At 43.9% G+C, this 23,022-nt stretch overlaps 2 protein-coding genes and 1 long non-coding RNA gene across 3 annotated transcripts in view; 1 reads left to right on the forward strand and 2 right to left on the reverse strand.

The window, feature by feature from the left end:
- Window positions 1-152: 152 nt before the first annotated feature.
- Window positions 153-1,184, reverse strand: LOC107833309 (uncharacterized). The gene is made up of 2 exons (XR_001659034.1): window positions 857-1,184; window positions 153-633 (listed from the first exon to the last, which is right to left on the reverse strand). It is a non-coding gene; the product is annotated as an uncharacterized LOC107833309 (long non-coding RNA).
- A 1,467-nt stretch (window positions 1,185-2,651) lies between these two features.
- LOC103153745 (NACHT, LRR and PYD domains-containing protein 12-like) lies at window positions 2,652-9,540 on the reverse strand. Its single transcript, XM_007574767.2, has 8 exons — window positions 8,639-9,540; window positions 6,951-7,245; window positions 5,013-6,783; window positions 4,747-4,920; window positions 4,036-4,206; window positions 3,770-3,943; window positions 3,632-3,678; window positions 2,652-3,488 (listed from the first exon to the last, which is right to left on the reverse strand). Exons 1-8 carry the CDS (start codon window positions 8,648-8,650, stop codon window positions 2,935-2,937), a joined length of 3,198 nt encoding a protein of 1,065 aa, XP_007574829.2. The 5' UTR covers window positions 8,651-9,540; the 3' UTR covers window positions 2,652-2,934.
- Window positions 9,541-14,578: 5,038 nt separating this feature from the next.
- Window positions 14,579-23,022, forward strand: part of cdc42bpb (CDC42 binding protein kinase beta (DMPK-like)) — a 25,638-nt gene continuing 17,194 nt past the window's right edge. Inside the window, exons 1-6 of the mRNA XM_016662121.1 lie at window positions 14,579-15,344; window positions 18,035-18,126; window positions 21,668-21,751; window positions 21,838-21,933; window positions 22,004-22,152; window positions 22,239-22,346. Coding sequence (XP_016517607.1) covers window positions 15,176-15,344; window positions 18,035-18,126; window positions 21,668-21,751; window positions 21,838-21,933; window positions 22,004-22,152; window positions 22,239-22,346 — 698 coding nt within the window. The 5' untranslated portion in view covers window positions 14,579-15,175. The remainder of the gene's footprint in view (window positions 15,345-18,034; window positions 18,127-21,667; window positions 21,752-21,837; window positions 21,934-22,003; window positions 22,153-22,238; window positions 22,347-23,022) is intronic.

Genomic DNA, 23,022 nt, shown 5'->3' on the forward strand with positions numbered 1-23,022 from the left:
GTTGGAATTTAAATTAGGGGAAGCTAAGTGTGCTAAATGTTTTCAAAGTTAGCCAACGCTAACATGCTAAAGTGCTAAAATTAGCTCTGCAATTAGCAAATGAATGAACCCACCACTGGGTTCTGATCTGTTAATTATCTTAGACTTTCTCCAAATTTCTCATTCCAACAGAATAAGGCTTTCAGCTCAAAACACTTTAAGGCTGAAAACGTTTCGTACATCACAAACAATATTTCTAAAAAGTAGGTCAGCAGTGCTTTGTGAAGGTGAAGGCAGCAGTAAAATACAGATGATTATGTTTCACCTACATACAATTCAAACAGTAAATCGTTCCAGGATAGAGAGCAACTTGCTTTCTCTTGGATTTGGACGGAAACACTCGACTCTTCAGCACAGCGAATATGACTTCATCCCACAGATCTGCTGTGAGATTAACCGATCAGCACCCGGCCGGTGCTTCTGGTCCACAAGGGTCCAGCTGTCAGAGGTCCAGTCGGTGTAGCCTTTGTCTGAGTGAATGCTCCAAGATGGAGGAGGAAGAGGAGCAGCTGAAGCTGCCAGCAGGGTGTCATAAGGAGCTTAATGAAGTATTTTAGGTTCTCCACAACTCCAAAGACAGCAAGCACATTGGAACTGCAGACAAAGAACAGGGTCAAAGTTTCACTTCTGGAACATTTTCATTACAACGCCGTCGGGTTTCTGTCCTAATCAGAGACCCGTCTGGTTAGGACGGGTCTCTGATCATTTCATTTACAAAATGAGAGACACAAACAGTGAAACATTCTAACTAATGTGAAATACAGGAGTCTACTGCATCAAAAAACAGCAACAGGAAACAGAAACGTTTAAATCTGACCTGAAGCGGGTCTCTTCCCCAGGAGGAGCCGTTTTTAATCGCTGTGCTCTGCGTTCACACCAGACGGCCGTTACCCCCTGGAAAAGTTCGATCTGCCGCAGTTTGAGCCATGAAGCAAACGCTGCGTTTCTGGAAGGCTGGGTTAACTTCCCCTGCTGCACTTGTAATCTGCTTACTGCTAATCAGGCTTGTTGTAAGCTGCAAAATCTCCCACCATCAGTTCGATTGTTAGCAGGAAGCTGAATTAAGTGAATCCACTCATCTTGCATTCAGTCATAAAGTGCATCTGTAATGCTGGACCTGCCTGCCAGTGTCAGAAGTACAGAACGATGCCCATTTTGTGCAGCTCATCTCAGGACTAAAATTAAATATATCTTTGTTTTTACTTGTTTCTGGCAGTAAAAATTAAAGGTTACCATTTCCAAACCTAAAAACCAACATCTATATTTACCAATAATCTGTAATTTAGCGACAGACAGTAGAAGACAAGAAGGACAGTAGTAATGAAATCAGGTTTTCAAAAAAGAAAGAAAGAGAAGAAGGACAAAAGAAGGTGTTAATTTGTAACTCAATACTTCAAGAGAGGTAGATATACTAAATGTGTGATTATGAACCTGTTAGCTTAGCTAGCTTAGCTACAGACTAATGTTAGCCTGCATTTCACCAGCATTTAATAAGTGAAGTGACATATTTAGAGAGATTTTCATATATTTAGCTTGTGTCTGTACCTTTTAACAAACTTAGCACAAGTTGAAGTCAGCAGCTCCATTTTTCTGTCCCTATGAAAAATATGAGCAACAGTGTTCAGTGGCATGCTAGGCTAGTTAGCATGAGGGCAGGGCGTCTGTTTGGATTTCTGTTTGTAGACTGTTGTAGCTACAATTCATAAGTAGTAAATATTGTGCTATTGCCAGTATGTATCTTCATATGTTTTAAATTTATGTCTGAGCAAAAGTCAGCTTGAAATATTTAACATTGTCATTATTTACGGTGCTTTGTGCCCGTTTACAGTGTAATTCAGCTGAAACTCGGATAAACTAACATCTCCAGAACAGACACACAACATATCAGCATCACCACTTTTAATTTTATTCACCTTAAACCAACAAGATTTACAGGATCAGATGTCTGTTATGGATTCTGCCTGTTCCTCTGTCTCTCCTTCTGCTTACACACACACTGCAGCTGACATAACCATGTTTATGTACGACTGCCGGCAGTCACATGTAAACAGACTGAACCTGATTACCTGAACCTGATTGGACTGGACCTGATTGGACTGAGCCTGATTGGACTGAACCTGATTACCTGAACCTGATTAACTGAACCTGATTAACTGAACCTGATTAACTGAACCTGATTAATTTCCCGTTAGGGAGCCAACAGGCAGCAGAGGAGAATAAAAGCCAAACTCTCCAGTCCTTCTCTCTCCTGGTTCCGTCCATCAGGAGACCAGTGGACCGGCGCTGGACGGTGAATGTAACTCTGGTTCTGATCCATTTCCATGACATGCATGGCTTCTAACATTTGATCATTTTTCGGCATTATTTCTCAAGGTAATTTACACTCAGGGGTTTTGGTCTGGTTCTGGTCAGGTTCTGTTCGGGTTCTGGTCAGGAACTCCAACACGTCCAAAACCCTTCCAGTCATTTTCGATTTAGGAACATAATAAATCCATACAACCAGTAGAGCATAAAAACCTGGACAAACAACTAAATCACACAAATTCAGACATAAAGCACAAAATTCATAAAGTTTATTGAAATAAACAAATCCTGTCTGAATCCATAAAATCACCAACAGTTTTTCTGCTGAGCTTCGTTTTTATTAGTGAGATAAACTGAAAAGGTTTGAAAGTCATTTGAGCCGATTGACAAATATTAACTTCCAACAAGGTTTTAAAAACGATGAAAGAGAACGTTTTATTTTAACAACCCCTCACCTGAACAAATTTAGCTTCTTTAGTAAGAAAACTCCACATAACACCAGAGTTGTTCTTTTGTTTGTTTTGGTAAATCATAAATCAAAGAAAACAAAAAGACCTTCGGCTCTGGCAGCAAACGTCTTATTTCAGTCAGCTACACCTCGAACAGAGACACGGAGGAGTCGTAGGACCAGTACCCGAACCCAAACCCGAAGGCCGGGAACACCGGCGCCGTGAAGCTGGTCTGGAAGGTGTGGAGGTGGTAGAATTCATCAGAGGCGACGGCGTAGAACGACATGATGCCGGCAGGGACGTCTACATAAACTCCTACTCTGCAGGACATGAGGGACGCGTACGGCATGGTGTAAACCGTTTCCTTCTTGTTGTGCCAGAAGGAGTACTGCCTTTCGGTGCAGACCAGGCTCCAGCACTGGTCGTTCCAGCCCAGCCTGCAGTCGGCCGTGGGCCCCTTCCTGCTGATTCGCTTGTAGCTCACGGCGATGACCACGGGTCCCTCCCTCTTCACCTCCCAGTAGCTGCGGCCGGTCAGCGGGTTTCTGCAGAGCACCTGCCAGCAGCAGTAGTCGAAGCGCTCTGGGTGATCAGGGTACGGCTGCTCCTCCCTCACCACAGTCACCTTCCTGTTGTCATCTGACAGCTGCAGGTTCCTGTGAGCCGTGTTCGGGTCAAATTCAATCACACAAGCATCTAAAAAACAAGCAGCCAAACATTATTCATCATCATTATTGCTTCTTAAGTTCATGTAAACCATGTACAATATTTATTTTGTGGTTCATGAAAGACCCTCAAAGCAGCAAAGAGTTTCTTCCAACAGGCCAAATTCATCTTACACTTCTTTAAGCCCGACTTCATCCTCTGTTCTCCACAGTTTTCCACTCTGCAGGAATCAACACACATCAGTTTAATGGCTTAAATTCATAAAGCAAAGACTTTAAAATAATGTCAAACAGTTATTCCCAGTTTCATACTTGAGAGTTTCTAGTCTGCACATTTTATGCTTCACGCCGCTGGACAGCAGACTGACTCCTGTGTGTCCAGGATTGTTGTAGCTCAGGTCCAGCTCTCTCAAATGTGACGGATTTACGTTCAGCGCAGTGACCAGATAATGGCAGCCTTCCTCTGTGACCTGGCAGCCAGAGATCCTAAAAACACAACATGCTCTGTGTTCATTTTAAATATATTCAAGTGTAAAAGTGACATTTAACTGGCCGTAGATCAGGCTTCTGAGGCCGACCTGAGAGTTTCCAGTTTGCACTGAGGATTCTCCAGACCCCCAGACAAACTCTGCAATCCTGAATCCATCAGATCGTTGTTGCTCACATCCAGCTCCCTCAGGCTACACTGGGAGCTGATGATTGCAGCCAGAGTGTCACAACCTCTCCATGTCAACTTGCAGCCGCTCAGCCTGAGTAAGAGAACCAGTCACATATATCATGAGAAAGCAACAGTACCTCTAAGGAAGGTATTGTTCGAGGCAATGTGAGAAATCATTTGAAACAGAATGGTCCATCCAGGCTGAACAGCTCCTAGTACATTTGGAAGATTTTCCTCAGAGACAAACTGCTACATCAATGTCTCAGCCAGCAGATAACCAGGTGGCTGGACACTGCATGCTGCGTAACCCCTACAGATGGTCTTATCACAGATTCCACAGGTCAATCTACCATTGCTGCCAGTCAGATTGCTTGCATGCTATGCCCTGCTAGGTCCCACTGGATGACTCCAACAAACAGGGAGGAGCCATGATGTATCTGCAAATGGAGACGAATCTGGCCATGGTGGAGAGGGAAAGAACTGGTTAAAGCCACGTCAATGGAGAAAGGGCTGTAGAGGAGAACCCTGACCCCTTACTGTGACTGTTGCTACGTTGGCATGCAGTTATTGCTGTCGAAACAAAGACTTTATTCATGAAATAACCAGTTCAGGAAGACAGCTTTATCCTAACCTGAGAGTTTCAAGTGAACAGTTTGTGCTCTCCAGTCCAACAGCCAGTTGGCCGACTCCTGCATCTCCCAGGTTGTTGTAGCTCAGGTCGAGCTCTTTCAGGATGGAGTCCTGGGAGCTGAGAACCGAAGACAGAACTTCGATACCTTTCTGTGACAGGTCACATGCACTCAGACTGAAAAGAAAGGAAGACAGAAATATGGTTCTTAAGTATTAAATGTTATTTTAAACAGTTGGTTAAAGAAAATATAGAGATTTGTCTCATACCAAACCCTCTTTGCAATTCTGACCACTGGAAGCAATCGCATAAAAGCCTCCTCTGAAGATGAGTACGTTTTCAGGTCAAACATGTCCATTTCTTTTTCGGCCAGTAAGATGAAGACCAAGGCAGACCACTGGGCAGAGGACAAGTTATCCACAGTAAGACGTCCTGAACTCATGAACTTTTGGATCTCCTCCACCAGAGAATTGTCATTAAGTTCATTCAGACAGTAAAGCAGATTGATGCTCTGTTCTGTAGGCAGCTCAGCATCAAGCTTGTCCTTGATGTACTTGATTGCCTCCTGGATGACCTGGGTGTTGTTTTCAGTTTCTTTGACCAGACCTTTTAACAGACTCTGGCTGGACGGCACCAAAAGACCCAGGAGGAAGCGCAGAAACATGTCCAGGTCTCCTTTTGGACTTTGCAAGGCTTTGTCAACAGCAGTGTTGTAGGGATTGGCTTTGCGTCTCGCTAGCATAACAATCCAACTTGACTGGACTTCTTCGAGCACATTGACCTGTGAGGTCATGAAAGTGAGATGAACGTACAGAGCAGCGAGGAACTCCTGAACGCTCAGATGGGTGAAGCAGAACACCGTGGCCTGGTCCTGCTCGCCTTCTTCCTTGAAGATCTCAGGAAACATTCCAGTGAAAACTGACACCGATTTAATATTGATACCAGATGCTCTAAGGTCTGATTGGTCGAATACAAGGTTGCCTTTTTCCAACTGCTCAAAAGCCAGTTTTCCTAAAGCTAGAATCTTTTCCTTGCATGACGGATTCCACTGTGTCTCTGCCTCTGTTACGGCCTTCTGTCTGAACTGGACCAGCAAGAATCTGATGTAGAGCTCAGCCAGAGTCTTCGGGAGTTCTTCTTCTTCTCTGTTCTTCAGCAGGTCTTCTAGGACTGTGGCAGTGATCCAACAGCAAACTGGCATGTTGCACAAGGTCTTCAGGCTTTGGGATGCGTTGATGTAAGGCATGATTTTGCTGACCAGTTTGTCATCTTTGTATTTCTTCCTGAAGTACTGCAGTTTCTCAGCATGATTGAACCCTGCAACTTCAGTCACCAGGTCTACATGTTTGGCAGGGATCTGGCTGGCAGCGGAAGGACGTGTGGTTATCCAGATGTTTGCAGAGGGAAGCAGAGTTCCTTGGATGATGCTTGTCAGCAGCACGTCCACTGGAGCAGACTCTTTAGGGTCAGTGACTTTCTTGTTACTAATGAAGTCCAGTGGAAGTCGACTCTCATCCAGACCATCAAGGATGACAATGACCCGGAACTCCTTAGAGTTGGAGATATCGACCTCTCTGGTTTCAGGAAAGAACTGTTGAATAAGCTCAACCAACTTGAACTTTTTGTCTTTCACAGCATTCAGCTCTCTGAAGCTGAGTGGAAATGTGAAGTGGAAGTCTTGGTTGGCTTTGTCTTCAGCCCAGTTTTGTGTAAATTTCTGCGTTAGGACCGTTTTCCCAATGCCAGCCATTCCAGTTGTCATCACCATTTTGATTGGTTTACCTGTTCTAGAGTGGCTTTTAAATATATCATCATATCTGATGGTTTTTTCTGGTTTGGCTGTTTTCCTGGATGTGGATTCAATCTGCCTGATCTCATGTTCTGTGCTGAATTCTTCGGTTTCTTTTATTGTCAAGTTCATTTCTATAAAGATTTCCTCTTGAGCTTTTGATTTTCCGCCCTTTTTGGATTTTTCCACTGAACCTTGCAGCTTTTTCAAAAGCCTGGACTTGAGATTTTGCTGGCAGTCAGCAAAACCCTCTGAAGGAAACAATGATGGACAAAATCAAAGAGATTATGTTTTGTTAAACGAGAAGGCTACTAAAATAAACTTCAGCATCTGTGTAAGTCCTAAACCACATCCAGTATTTACATTTTGAATGTCCTGTGATGGATCTTTCATGACCAGAAGTGGTTAATCCACATACCTGACATTGGTTCCCCATTTTGGCCGGCCAGAACCTGAACAAGGTCGTTACGCTCAAGCTTCCTTAAAACCTTTTTGGTCACCTCCAGAGTACTTTCACAGTAGGTCTGTATCATCTGATCCACTGTGTCAGTCCGGTCTGCTTTATCTATTCGACTCTTTGGGATGATTGGGAAGTCTCCCAAAACCTCCGACTTTTGCAGATACCATTTAAACTCTTTCAGCTCAGTATCTCCAAGATCTTTGAGCGCTCGCAGAACCAGCTCCTCAGACGCTGGGACAGCACTCTGCTTTGCCTGTGAACGAGGGTTAAAATGGGATACTGTTGCAAATCATACTAATGGCAATGATTATAGCTGTATTTCTAAACTTTTAAATGTTCCAGTAAGTGCTGTTGGAGTTTTATTCTGTCTAAAGAACCTAATTTTACAAAATTAGGTTCCTGAAATTAGTACCAGTATCATAGTGTAATTGGTATCTGTTATTTTATACTGCTATCATGTTAGAAATAAATACATGAATAAATAAAAGTAATTTCAACAAAAGTTCTGCCAGAGAAGTCAAAAGAACGATCAAAATTGTAGAACATCTGATGGGAAGAGTTTCAGAAACGCTGCAGTTTTTCCCATGAAAACAATAATCAACACAATTGGATGTAACGGCTCCTACTTACACTCACTGCACAAGACTCCACTGCTGAAGAAAACAGCATGTTAAAACTTGTTACAGCTAAATATTTTTGGCAAGCTTTTTTACACAGGCTTGGATCCTTTAATAACTGCTTACAATTATTGCATATCTATCTTCTCTTTGTTTTAACTTTGATTAATGTTCTAACTTAAATGTTTCAGCCTTAAAATATGAACTGTATTTGCAACATCATTGACTTTCTCAGTAACACTTCGTTGCAATGACTAAGCATTCCTGTTATAAAATAGCTATCAGTTATGCATGAGAACATCAGTCATCAAATCAAAGCAAAAGTGAATCCCATCCTTCTGTGCCCGACTCACATAACAAGTTGCTTGCCTGCTTTTTTTATGCGAGTTGAATGTAACCGTTCCAAACACAGCAGTGGAGCAATAAGGCTGATCATGTATCTGATACAAAGCAAACAGACCTCAGATAATTACTGCATGGAGCTTCAGGCTTTAGCTTTTTATGAGAAACAGCCATCTTATACATCGAGTTAGCTTCTTTACAACCAGGTAGGATGATGTGAAAAAAATTTAATCTATTCACAATTATTGGCACGAAGCAAAGAAAAAACATCTAGAGAGATTGCTGACATTTAGAGATGTGCACAGATACACGACTCGTTGCTGAAGCACCTTTTCTTTTTACTCTGAACAAAAAAAGGCCCTTCTGAAATCATTTTATTTGTTAAAAGCTTATCTTACCAGTGCCTTAATTGCACCCAAAACACCCAGATCCATTTTGAGTTTATGTAATCTGTTCTGATTTTATAATCCCACAGAAAGAAAGAAAACATCCTTCACCCAAAGAATAACAGGAGTTTTATCAACAAATGTCTTTTTTTGCTCACTGAACTCTGATTGTTTGCTTAGAAACCACAAATCTTTCCAAATATTTTCTGCAATGTTTTCATTGTTGTAGTTTAAAGTCAGATCCGACGTGTTAAATATGGATTGATGGCATAAATAATTGGTCCAGGTGAGACGGTCTTACCTTCTTCATCATCCCTGAGCTGCAGAACAAACACCGACACCAAAACCCCAGAGCTTCTGCTGCTGGTTCATCTGTCACTGCCGACTCATATCCTCAGCATGATGACCTCGTCGCCATGGCAACGGGAGGGGCGGAGCTTCAGGACACCTCATAAAATCTTTTTAAAACGTTTGATCAAACGAACTGATGTCAGAAACAGGATAACAGGGTTTTATCGTCTTTACAGTGAAGTTATTTTATTGTGTTGAACATGGATCTGATGAACCTCTAATGGGATTTCAGTTCTTATTTTATGTGAAATGTTTCCATGTTTTCATCTTTTGAGACTGATTCTCTCTGTAATTCATTAATCTGAACAGTTGAGTCTCTCTGTTGCCTGAAAGACGTCGTTGTTACGACTGGCTCAAGGTCATAACAAAACGGGAAACCATGCAGGGTTAAAGTGCAAACAAATTTATATTTATTACCACAAACAACAATGGATTGTGGATATCAGTATCAGTGGTGTAATGCAGATGCTTGGATGTGTTGTATGAGTGCATATGGAAGTGTTGAAGTGCAAAAACAAAGACAAACACAAAAAGGAGGGGAGCTGAGGCCTGGCAGCAAAACACCACAAGCGTCAAGTGGAGGCTGAAGGCGACACAGAAGACGGAGACAGCCGGGTTCAAGTTCTCTGCGCTCCACATCAATGGATCAGAGACACCTGCAGCGGGGAGGAGCACAAAGACAGACAAAGCAACACCTGCGGCCCGGTCCCGAGGCCCAGGCCGTAACAGTCGTCGTCTCCTTCCTGCAGAGCCTGGAATCAGAGCCAGATTTCTGAGGAACTTCGTTCATCCTTCAGCTCAGACCAGTTACAGATAATTAACCGTCTGCTGGCAGGAAAACCTGACGAGAATTTTTCATTTTCACTCTGGTTTTCCACTACGATCAAAAACATTTCAACCGCAAACAATTAACCCTTTGTTTGAAGGTAAATATTTAGTTAGCAAACTAAATATTTACCTTCAAACTAAATACTTAAATTGAACTTAAATATTTAGACTAAATATTTACTTAGCAAACTAAATATCTAGTTATGAAGCTAAATATTTAGTTTGATACGTATTAGTTCCCCGTAGAGAAATGGCACAGATCAGATTTTTGGGGGTGAAAACGTCGGTTTGCGTCGCATTCGCACAGTTTGAACTGAATCAGTGGAGCCAACGAAGGATTAACAGTTTGAGGTTGAAATGTTTCTGATCGTAGTGGAATGTGCTGATGGAATGAGAACCAGAGTGAAAATGAAAACCTGTCATCAGGTTTTTCTGCCAGCAGTCGCTAAATTATCTGTAACTGAAGTTCCTCAGAAATCTGGCTGTGGTTCCAGGCTCTGCAGACAGAAGATGAACTTCAGTTCCTCCTCCACGTTCAACACAAACTTAATGAAAAAACTTCACTGTAAAAACAATTAAACCCAGATTGCTGTTTCTGACGTGACTTACTTTGATCAAACTTTTTAGAAACATTTATGAGGCTTCCTGAAGCTCCGCCCCTCCTGTTGCCATGGCAACTAATACATAGTTAAACTAAGTATTTAGCTTTTTAATGAAATATTTGGTTTGAAACTGTGACATTTATAAATGAATTAATAAGTCGTTGAAAAAATGACTGACATAAAAGCTCCTGTTTTTTCTTTTAGACTAAATAAACCAAATTATTGCTGTTAGTTTTCAACTTTAATCGGCTCTTCGTGGTTAACGACCTTCCAGAACCGTCCCAGGTAAATGATGGGCGAAAAAATGTTGAGATTTGAAAAGCTTGTTGTATGACAGCAGTATATTTATATTTCAGTAATAAAAGCACGTTGCCATGGAAACACGGTGACACAAACAGGAATTATTTTACAGTAGCGGTTTCATACTGACTGATGCGTCACGCTGCCTGAAATCAGTCCGACTGATTCTGCTCCTCTGTTGGACTTCAGCCAGTTTGCTCAAACATTTGTTTGATTTTCAGACAGTTCTGATGAATATTTACTGATTTTATCTGTTACCAGGAAAAATCTGCTGGACTTCAGCAGTGATAGCATCGATGTTTCTATTTCATTTCATGGTGATAAACAATGAAAGATGAGGGTTTCTCTGGAAATGTCAAAAAACAGTTTTTAACTGATAGGCAAACATATTATCAGATAGATCTATCTATCTATCTAGATAGATAGATAGATAGATAGATAGATAGATAGATAGATAGATAGATAGATAGATAGATAGATAGATAGATAGATAGATAGATAGATAGATCTATCTATTGCCTATAGATTGTCGTGATCAGTAGTTTTCTGTTTGAGTTTTTTCTGTGTTATCCTGTTTCCCTGTGAGTTTCTGGCTCTGGTCTTCCCCGTTGATTGATCCCAGCTGTGTCTCATTCCTTGATTACCTCCCAGTGTATTTAGTCCCACCTGTTGTCTTTGTCTCTTGTCGGATCGTTGTCGTATGTCAGTTGTTGTGTGTCGGCTCTCCAGTGGAACTGAGAAGTCCTGGTCTGCCCAGCTCTAGTTTCAGTCTTCAGTTTGTCAGTAGCTACCGGTAACTAGCTGTGTGCTATGTTCTCTGCCGTGCCGCCTGTATCGGACTGAGTGAGCGTTATCATTAAATTCATCATTTCCTTTACAACCTGGGTCTCTGCGTCAATCCTCACCACCATCAACAACCACTTCATGACATAGATAGGCAATAGATAGATCTATCTATCTATAGGCAAACATATTACCATATGTTTGCCTATAGATGGATAGATAGATCTATCTATTACCTATCTATAGGCAAACATATATGTTTGCCTATAGATAGATCTATCGATAGATAGAGTTAACCTCAACCGTCTTGAGTTACTTTCCAGCAGGAAAACCACCCAGTGCATACAGCCAGAGGTATTATGGGATGGCTTAATCCAAGTCCAGACATTGACCAACTGACATTCTGTGGAAGACTTGATGTTCTCCATCCAGACTGGCTGAACTGGAGATGGAGGAAACCCGTCAGCCAGACGCGGTTCTGCAGAGTTCTGAGACAGGGGCTAAATACACTCCACACTTTTCAGATCTTCACTGTTGAAGCCGCAGGTCAGATTGAGGTTCTGGGCTGTGAAAATGTTCAGAAGGACTTTGATTGATTTAAATGAGACAACATCAAACATAAATAAACATTTCTTTAAACCGTGAAGATACGCAGCCTCCACCTGCGGCTCAGAGATCGAAGTGCGTGTTTGTGACGTCATCACGTGTCTGAAGTTCTGCAGAAATGAGACCGGCGTAGCGGTCCGACCGGTTTGGCTCCTCAGGAATGAAGTCCGGGAACCGTTCCCCACTGATCCGGAATCATCAGGAACGGAAACGGGCTGCAGGATTCACCTGAGCCTCAGGGTGTGACGGGTAAGAGAGCTGCTTCTTGATCCGGACCAGAACCGGCCGGAATCACGGTCAGAACCGGCAGCTACTTCAGCGGTTTGCTGCCGCCACAACGAGCTACCAGCTCCCTCTAGTGGCCACTGGCGGTAAAACAACTAATATGACAAATTACTTTTAAAATAAAGTAAAACAGGAAAATTACAAAATGTCTTGACATTATATTTGTAATAAATCTTCCTATCGAACCATATTGTAGAATATTTTGAATCAGTAAAATTAAATCTTAAATACACAAATATGAGTCACCAACATGATCAGATTCACGACTAAAATCAAATTTAATCTGAATCTTTTCTCTTTTTTGTCTCATATGCAACAATTGTGTTTTTTCTTCTATTAAATAAATGTGTGTTTTGTCCATATTGTTAGAATTTGAGGTCAAATAAAAGATGCAAAGTCACAAAATTAAGACCCACAGCATAACTGTAGTTACAAATTAATTTATAATTTATTAATTTAAATTAATCGCTTACATTTTTATGTCTAATTTTTATGCTTCAGAAAACCTGAGATTTTCTTTTCTGTTATGTTGACTATTTTATTTATTTGTATATATATTTTTTATATTTCTACATTTTTAAAAAACTTATTTTTACATTTAATAAATATGTTTTTACTTTCCAAATCTTAACAAACCCTTTCAAATATAAATAACTGCAAAAACGTTTTTTACTGCATAAAATATTTTCTTGAAATGAAGAAACTGACTTTATAAAATAATTTTTTTAAATTGATTTTGTTAATAAATTAACTAACACCAGAAATGTTTATTGAAGGATTAAAATCTAAAAAAATCTGCAAGATTTTAAATAAAATTTTAACAATCAAAAACACTTCATTAAATAGGTACAAATAAAATGATGCAACTAATCTTGTAATTTAATTCGATGTGATTATTTGTCCTGATTCGTTTCATCCACTAAGTCTGAAAACAAGTGAAGCTCCTTGTTTACTTAATTGTTCAGATGATGTCACATGAAGATGTCAGTGTGTGTGTGTGTGTGTGTGTGTGTGTGTGTGTGTGTGTGTGTGTGTGTACCAGTCTCTCTCAGCTCTTGTCAATCACCACATGACGTCATGTATCTGGAGCGTTTCCGGTGCAGGAGGGCGGGGCATGCGTGTTCTTTTGGGAGAGACGCACAGATCTGTAACGTCCTCGTTCAACAGCATAGGCCAACTTCCGCGCACTGGATTTGAGCCTTCGAAATAAGAGCATGATACAAGGGTAAACATATTTGTAAAAAAAACAAAACAAGTTTTGACCAATTTTATGAATAAAATGTGTATGTACAAAAACAAGCTTGTCAGAAAGGCAGCAGAAAGTATGTTAGCAGCACTGATGCAATAAAACCAGCCACAGATGTTCCTGAAGCGTGCGTACTCAGATGTTTGTTTTTTACTGACATATTTAATCACAATGTTTTCTGGTATTTTTACAGTATGAAGTTCTTGTTGCTGGAAATAGATGGAATTAGCATTTGACTGTACAATGAAGAAACTGTAGGAATTCTTGTCTTTTATTTAGAAAAGCTTTATTTGAAAGTGCAACACAATCCATGTTACTGAACTGAACTGGTTAATTAGTAAAATGAAACATGCATTTGCAGGAAATCCACTGCAATAAATTTCAGATTTTTATCAAACCATCATGATCCACTGAATTTGCTGCTGACCTGCAGTGACAGACTGCTGCATTCTGTGTTAATCTGTTTTTACATGCCTGCTGGTATTTACACAATTTTACTCATTTTAAATAACATTTCTGCTGGTATTGCACATCTGTTTTTATTCATACATTGTAAACAGTCTATTGTAGTAATCCCAGTTAGTTGGAGTAAACTATTCTAATTAACTCAACAGTATTTTTTAAGTTATAATAGTGTACAGTGTATTTTTAGTAACCTTTTTTTATATATAATATATACATACAACCTACATATGCCTTAATGCTGCTGCTACACCTGAAATAACTGGCCAGTGGCTGGAAACAAAACATATTTTATTCTAAAAACAGCAACTTTAATAATAATAATAATAATAATAATAATAATAATAATAATAATAATATAAAGGAACTTATGTAAACAATTTAACTGTGCGTCACAAAGTTACTACCCCTGCCACAGACTGGCAGCCAGGTGACCCCGCCTCTCGCCCAAAACATTTGCTGGAGAGACACCAGTACCTCCCAACCCTATTAGGGACAAGGGTGTAAGAAAATGGATGGATGGATGGAAAGTTACTACCAAGCTTTAATTTTTTTTATTTATAATGAAATTTTTTTTTTATTTCATTCACTCAATAATAAATATAAATAGTTCATGTAACACCTAAAAGAAATCATGCGTGAAAAGAAGCAGAAAGACGTATTAACTTTTATCTGCCCCCTATACACAAAAAAATAAAATTAGCTTTTCAACTCAGAAGACTATTACAAATTTCAAACAAACAAAAAATACGCTACAAAACGCTGCTGAATAAGTTTCTTTTATTTTGAAGCTCCGTTGACCGGAAATGAGGCTCATCACGTTCAACTTGTTCTGGATGATCCGACCTGGATTCAGCCATATTCCCACTTATCAGCCACACCGGCAGGCGCCTCAAACTGACCAAAAACCGCCTGTAGACCCCCGGTACACCGCGGCCCGATTCTGACGGACGCCCCGAGTCCAGTCGGTTCAGGTTCGGAACTCCTGGCTGCATTCCTGGACTGATAGACCGACCGGGGGACATGGAGCTGCGGCGGTCAGCCTGAGAGTCGACGCTCTTACCGACGTCCCGATTTCTGAGCGGAAAGTCCAGATTTACCGGATTAAAGCCGATGTGCAGGGCGGACAGCCGCGGGCCTGGTGGCTGTTCGGCTCACGACGCGACGGGCCGGCTGTAACGGAGCGCAAGGCGGCCAGAACTCTGCGACATCCCGGCGGCTCAAAATGTCGGGAATGTTTTCCCGGAGCTAACGGGCTAGCTGCTGCTAGCAGCCTCGGCAGGAAGCGGAGCCTCGGCGGCGGCGCAGACTCGGTGAGCGGGGCAGGCGGCGGCGGGAGTCGGATCGGGGGAGCGGAGCGTCCCAGCCGGGTAGGATGTCGGCTCAGGAGCGGCTGCGGCGGCTGGAGGAGCTGCTGCTGGAGCAGAAGGAGGCGGGATGCCTGAGCGTGGAGGCGCTGCTGGACCTGCTGCTCTGCCTCTACACCGAGTGCTCCAACTCCCCGCTGAAGAGGGAGAAGCACATCACCGAGTTCCTGAACTGGGGTAAGAACCGAGACCGGAACCGGCTCTTCTCAATGAACAGGTCCGGACCGGGAGCATCTGAAGGGTGCGGGATGATCTGGACGGGTTCTGCGGGGTTCTTCCGGTTAGGAAATGACAGGAGCTTTGATGGGAGCTCTGGAAACGATCGGGGATCTGTTCTGGGATCCCTGGGAAAGCTGTGGGTGTGGTCCTGGGAGGAAGGAGCAGAGGAACCACAACTGAGCCTCTAATGATGCGGAGAAGATCCAGAGTCACTGATTTTACTTAGACCAGCTCTAAGGCTTCATCTGGATTATTCCAGAAGGTCCAACATGCTGGGGCCACTGATCAGGCTTTAACTGAGCCAGTACTGATTTCTGGTTCACTTAAATCTCCTGGTCTTGTTTTAAAGGGGCAGTGTCACCTTAAAATGTCATCAAAGTCAAACCTGCAGTGTTGCTTTCTTCCATGCATGTTTGAGAAATCCTTAAATCTCCATGGCAACCATTCAGCTGTCCAAAACGCCTGGGCGGACCTAGCCCCGCCTTCGAGATGCAGCTCCTCCCCCTCTCATCTCCTTCAGACTAGCCAGCAGCAATTAGCAAACAGCTGCTGAGCTCATTATAGGAGCTGCTGCTCAGAGCAACGACGGTAAAAACCTTAAAGGGTTAATAGAGGAGCCATGTTGGGATGACTTCCTGGAGGCAGAGCTTCAGAAAGAGCAGGAGATTTAAAGAGACAGAGGCCCAATTTCAAGGTATCCTGTCATATTTGATATATGTATCATTTTCTGACAACAGAAGGTAACAGGTTCTGGATTAAAATGACACCATGTGTCTGGAAAACACGTTACTGCCCCTTTAAAGAGGATAGAACCTAAAAATCAAATAATCTGCAGGTTTCTTGATTCAACCACTTAAAAATGTAGGTTTTTCTGCCCATCACCAATGAGAGGAGTCGCAGGGGAACCGGGCCTATGATGAGGTCCGTTTCCAGGCTGTCCCGGTCCGGACCTGGTTCTGCTCACAGCCAGAACCAGGCCCGGCTGAGCGTGGAGGCTGCAGCTGCCTGGTGGCCCAGTTTGGCCTGGTTCAGTCTGTCCCTGTTTCAGAGCCTGTCCTGATTTAAATGACCTGGATCCAGGAGCTGCTTAAGGCTCAGATGCTCCGATCAGGTTCTGCTGAATTCGGAGGTTTAACGTCGGTTTGAACGGTGCGTGAAGACATCAGCAGAATAAACGGACAAAACGATGAGAGCTGCTGTAAAGCAGAGTCGGATCTGTTCAGAACCAAACCCACAGCTCTTATCTGTAATGGATCTCTTCAGAACAAAGTCGGTTCAGAGCCAGGCGGTCCAAGTTTTACTCACGCATTCGAGACGTTTTTGTTTTTCTTTTTTAGGAAAATGAAACATTTCACAGCTGAATGAAGATCAATCAGGTTAAGATTCATATCATCCATTTTCTCCACACAGGATGGAAATCCTGCCCACAGGTTGTGACATCAGCACCACCTGATGTTTACCTGCTCCTCAGGCGCCTCTTAGTGGCCCTGCAGTGTTTTCAGCAGGTTTCTGGTAGGATCCAGAAACAAAAGCCTCGTTTCCTCTCAGTGGTACCGAACGGGTCGGTACGCCGGTTATGGTCCAGCTGTTTGGTTAGAGGTGTGATGAATTCTCGTCACACTGCAGATGTTGACTTACACACCATCATCATCATCATCATCTTAGAGGTTCTGATGGTTCTGTGGACGTGTTGAGTGACGCCAGAAGCTCCGCCCTAACCGGACCGCACCGTCAACTGAAACGGACCCGGGGCTGTGTGGTACCGGACCGCCCGTTTCCGTACCGCTCAGTGGAAATGTCCCTTCCAGAACCCGGTTGGTTCTGTGTTTGGATCATCTTCCGGTCGGAACCTGTTGGTCTGAGATTGATAAAAACATTGACCACAGCATGATGCCTCCTCCAACGTGCTTGACTGATGTGAAGGTCTCGTCTTCTGCCTCATCTGAACACCGGACCTCGGTCCAGAAGGTCCAGAAAGTCTGGACCTTCTGGACCTTCAGCTGCAGGATGAAGGTGTTGGTTGGGTGTCTCCCTCAGTCCTGGTTATCTGGTCATTTTGGGCCAAATTGTTCTGCTCCAGCAGAACCCTGGTCTTCATCCAAACATCAAACCTGTTGGACTTTTCTGAAAAACTGGGTCAGAAACCAACTGGGAGACATTTAACCAGTTACTGATGAGGCTGCATGTTTCACTTCAGCATCAGTCCTCCTGAATCATTAAAGGTCCAGATTATCCCGACGTTCCTGCGATGATGAGCAGGAACGAGCCGCTGGTTGCCGGGGAAACGCAGACGTTTCTGAAGAAGTCTTTAATCTGAAAACAAACTGAGGCTCCATCACGTGTTGCCATGGTGACACAGCAGAAATCCTCCTCTGAGGGGGAAAAAGATCTGGATCGGATCCGTCTGGGAAGTTCTCCAGAACCGGCCCGAGGTCCTGCCTGCGCTCGGTTCTGGTTCTGGTTCTGTGGTTTCTATCCTGGGCTCCGCGTCAGAGTGACCCAGATAAATCTGATCCCAGATCAGATGAATTAAAGATGCTGCAGGGCCGGCGGTCTGCGGGGCCCCAGCGCCTCCTGATCGGGTCGGTTCTGTTGGTCTGGTGTTCTCCAGAACCTCTGAGGTCCGACGTGTGTTTTTGTGTCTGCAGTGAAGCCGTTCACCAGCCGAGTGAAGGACATGCGGCTGAAGAGAGACGACTTCGAGATGCTGAAGGTGATCGGAAGAGGAGCCTTTGGGGAGGTAGGACTCCTGGTCCGGTTCTACTCTGGTCCGGTTCTACTCTGGTCCGGTTCTACTCTGGTCCGGTTCTACTCTGGTCCGGTTCTACAGCGGTCTGGTTCTGTCTGGAAGTGGATCAGGTTCTCCGGGTCCGGATAGAAATGGGATGGGAGAATATTTCTAATTTCCAGGCTTTATTTTCCATCCTGGTCTCTAAAGGTCGTCTCTTTCCTTCTCTGTGACCTTCATCCCTCCTTCATGTTTTTCTTTCACTCCTACATTCCTCCCTTACATTCCTCCTTCTCTCCTTCCTTCCCTTGCATCTTTCTTTCAGTCTTGCTATTCTTCGTTTCTCTTTCTCTTTGTTTTTCTTTATCATTTCTAATTTTCTTTTTCATTTTCTTCCTTCCCTCCTTCTTTCTTTCTTTCTTTCCTCTGTTTTTTGTAAGCATCCCTCTCTCGTTTCCTTTCCTTCTTCATCTCCTTCCTCTCTTCCTTGTGGCCTTTTATCTTCCTTTGTTTTGCAAACTGAAAGCACCAATGAGAGGAAGATTCCTTTGGTTCAGACTCATTTTGGGGGAACTTAAATAAACGTATTTAAAAATGTTAATAAAAGTTAAATCATTTCTTTACATTCCTGATGAAAATCCTGAACTTCCTGACTGGAAACAGTTTCAAAGCTGAAGGGGTTTTGGGTCTAAACCGGGTCAGAAGAACCAGTTTAAAATTGTTGGTCAGAACCCAGAACCTGGGTCCATGAGCTGCTGGCCAGGCTGGCTGGTGAACTTTGACCCCAGCATGATGTTTGTTCTGGCTGCAGCGCCGCAGTGCAGCTGCTGTCGGTCGTCGCGCTGCGATAACGGTCCAGTCAAAGTCCAGGTCCAGCAGGGAGCCGGGCCTCGCCGTGTAAACACCCCAGATGGTTCTGCTGCAACCCGTCCAAGGTCACCGTCACCCTGGGAATTTATTAACTTCTCTATTAATACAGATCATCATATGTCAGATTGAAAGCAGCTGCTGTTGCTATGGGTTACGACTCTGAACATCTGGGCTCCAGTGTGACGTCACGCTGACGCCATCGAGTCCTGCTGCCGTCGGCAACATGCAGTTTTAATATTTGGGCTGATAATTACAGACGTCAAAAATATTCTGACCGACCACCGACCTCTGCTTCAGTTAACGCTCGCATCACGGTCACATGACTAAAGGTCACATGACTAAAGGTCACATGACTCCCCTCCCCATCGAAACACAAACACGGTCCGGTCCGGTCCGGTCCGGTCCTGCCTGTCAGACTGATGCTGTGTGAAACATCACAGTGGATGAAAATGGAACATTTCAAAATAACATCCTCCAAATATGTAAAAACATTTTTTACGCTCACTTGTGATTTTCTGAGAAGGACTCGCTGCGCGAAGGAAGAAAAGGAACCACATGAACCAAAACAGAGCAAACGTCTCCAAACACTGGAGCCTTACCAGAGGCACCACACTGAAGAAATTCAGTTACTTAGCAACCTCTACTTCCTGTTTATCACAGCCATGCGTAGCTGTGTAACAAGGCAGGATCGATTTGCTCCAACCCAGAAGATGAGAATACAGAATTAGCATTTTCTGTTTTACAACATTTTTTAAAAAATTGCTCAAAATGTGCGGGAGAATTGGATGGAAACATGGCTACTGGAATAAAATCAAAAAGTTGATTTAGCTGAAAACTGAACTTAAAATGAAGATGAATCTGAATGTCATCTGTGAAATGATGAATCGAGACGTTTTATTTCCCTCATAAGTCTGGGCAGGCGCTGTTTGGCTCAGTTAGCATGTTAGCTTCACAGCGAGGCGTTGGGTTGCTGGATGCTAGCAGCGTCCTGACCGCCTGGTTCTGGTGAGTCATGGAGCGTAGAAACGTCACTCTAGATCAGCAGGAAGTTGCCTGGATTCCCTCCTACAGGAAGTCCTTCCTCTCGGCTGTGAGACTTATTGTTTCCAGCTCTGAGTGACTCCAGGCTGGGATCGGTTCTGATCCGACTGGACTCCTGTTTCTGTTTGTTTCCAGCAGCCGAGCTCAGACGGAGGTTAAAACCTGTAACCAATAGTCACAGAGTTTCTAGAGCAGCTCTGAATTCCCTTTGGGTTTGGATTTTATTCCAAATTCCTGAGAATAGGAAGGATGTGGACGGGATGAGGTCCAACAGGAAGTGAGCGTTTCCTGCACTTCCTGTTCATGCTGCAGCGTTCCTCCTTCGCTCACAGGTTCCTCAGGAACGCTCGCTTGAGCAACCAGCTGATCCACGCTGCTGGGGTGTGTGTGTGTGTGCATTGCCCACATACCAGAGGAAAGGTGTGCCGCAGCCACACCTGCCCGCCGCCTCGGGACTCAAACACACTTCTAGCACCGTGTTGCTGTGCTGGTGGGGAACGCCCCGCCCCGACGGCTTCGCTTCGGTCCTGACAAACGCACACAGACCGGAGCGGAGCGGGCGTGGCCGGCCCGCAGCCGTCCTGAGCCGTGATCGGGCAGGTATTCCAGGTGTGGCTGCTTTTGCTCAGCCAAAGCTCTTAAAGGTGCAGCTCTGCCCTGAACCTGCTCAGTTTAATCCCAAAACAAACTCCATTAAAACTCCTTAGTGGAGAAATGAAACCTGAAGCTGCCAAGGATCAGAAAACATGAAAAACAGAAAATGTCAGTTTGCAGCATCTGCTCAGGTGATTACAAAACTCAACAATTTGTCGGGTATGGCGGTGGCAGGATGATGCTGTGGGGGGAAACTGTTGAGTTGATAAATAAAGAAGAATCCTTTCTTTCCTTCTGATCATCCTGCCTGGTTTTCAGGTTCCATGTAGAAAAACGTTCAGAAAATCACATTTTCTGGTAAAGTTAGAGACTCCTGATGCGGTCGGCTGCTACAAATGTTCAGGTAAAACTTCTGACTTCTGATAGATGATCTGTTGGATCCATCTAAGGCTTTGTTCAAAGAGCAAAAAACATGACCAAGAAATCTGATTTGTTCCAGGAGCAAAGTGTTTATGTCGCATTTATCCGACCTTTACATCATATTTGCTGTTAGCCGTTAGCTTTCTTCCTTCGCCTGCTGGCCATCCTGTCGCTCTGAACAACTTTACAATCCATCCAGAGACGGCGGCCATCTTTAAACAGAACAACGCTGCACAGATTCATGAAATGTTTTTAGTTCCTCGATTATTAAAATTCCTTCAGGCAAATTATCTGCCCCAAAGCTTCGTTTAATTATGTTTTACTATTTACTCCATGCTTTCAGGCCGGATGATTATTGGCGTTGTGCAGCGCTCTCACATCCGCCAAAGAGTTGTTGACGAGAGCTAACTGCTACTAGCATAACACAGAGCGAGCAAACGGCCGCTCTGTTTTCATCAAAGATCCGTCGCTCACAAGGACACAGAGAGAGAATCTATTTATCAAGTTAACTGAAGATGAAAACATGAGTTTAATTTAATCATGAGAATCATCGATAGATTATTGATTATTAGAATAATCAGCTTGTGTTGGAACATGGTTGGCCGTGTTGACTCTCTGGCTGCTGCAGGTTGCCGTGGTGAAGATGAAGAACACGGAGCGCGTGTACGCCATGAAGATCCTGAACAAGTGGGAGATGCTGAAGAGAGCCGAGGTGAGTCCAGCCTTCCTCCTCCTCCTCTTCGTCACAGGTTGCCGCCAACATGCTGCCAACATGTCGCCGGCGTCTCCTCTGTGCAGACGGCGTGTTTCCGGGAGGAACGGGACGTCCTGGTGAAAGGGGACAGTCAGTGGATCACCACTCTGCACTACGCCTTCCAGGATGACAACTTCCTGGTAGGTGTGGTGGATTCTGAACAGCCTGATGTTGCTCAGACTGGTTGACAGACTGGTTGCTGTGCTGCAGTACCTGGTGATGGACTACTACGTGGGCGGAGACCTGCTGACGCTGCTCAGTAAGTTTGAGGACCGTCTCCCTGAAGACATGGCCAGGTTCTACGTGGCAGAGATGGTTCTGGCCATCCACTCCATCCACCAGCAGCAGTACATCCACAGGTAGCTGCTGCCCGGAGGAACGGCTCCACTGCTGCCCCCTGGTGGAGCCTGCAGGCGCTGTAACCGTTTGAATGTTGCTTTTGCAGAGACATCAAACCGGACAACGTTCTGCTGGACGTCAACGGTCACATCCGGCTGGCCGACTTCGGCTCGTGTCTGCGGATGATGGAGGACGGAACGGTAAGCTGCTTCCTGTAGCTTACAGGAAGTAGGCTCATTACAGCGAGGCCTTCTAACGTTATGACGCTGAAATGTTGCCTTTAAGGCCATCGTCAGTTGGCTTCAGTAGTGAATTCACTGCCGTCATTCTTTAGACCTCAAGCTGACAAACTTCGCAGGACTTCATCATAACCTACAGCTGGTTGATGCCTGGGGTCCACACATCCTTAAAAACATTCACGTATCTAATACTAAGGCCTTAAATTAAGACCAGTTAATAGAAAACAAAAAGTCGGCCTTAAATAATCACACGTCTTAAATTTTGTCTCTGTTGGACAGTTTAGTTTTTTCTTTCAGGCAAAAGTTTCATTTCATTTCAGGAAGTTGATGCTAATGCTAACTAGCGGCTAGCGGCCCGTACTGGCTAAGAGACATTTATCCCCACTTTGCAGGTTGAAGCAGAAAGTCTTAAATTTAATTCATAATGGTTTCAAAAAGCCTTGAAAACCTGCAGAAACATTTTAATAAGCAGGATAAACGTGGAATGTATCTGACTGAAATGATTGGTTTAGAGACGCACTGGTGGACCGGACCGGACCGGACTGGACTGGACTGGACTGGTCTGGACTGAACTGGTCTGAACTGGGCTGGACCGGACTGAACTGGACTGGACCGGACTGAACTGGACTGGACCGGACTGAACTGGACTGG

Source organism: Poecilia formosa, unplaced genomic scaffold (assembly GCF_000485575.1).
Source record: "Poecilia formosa unplaced genomic scaffold, Poecilia_formosa-5.1.2 Scaffold360, whole genome shotgun sequence".
Taxonomy (NCBI): Eukaryota; Metazoa; Chordata; class Actinopteri; order Cyprinodontiformes; family Poeciliidae; genus Poecilia; species Poecilia formosa.

Coding starts and splice junctions, on each gene's coding strand:
- LOC103153745 (XM_007574767.2), bottom strand. Junction 6,784..6,950: donor AAATGGGGAACCAATGTCAG/GTATGTGGATTA, acceptor TGTTTCCTTCAG/AGGGTTTTGCTGACTGCCAG. Junction 3,679..3,769: donor TGCAGACTAGAAACTCTCAA/GTATGAAACTGG, acceptor TGATTCCTGCAG/AGTGGAAAACTGTGGAGAAC.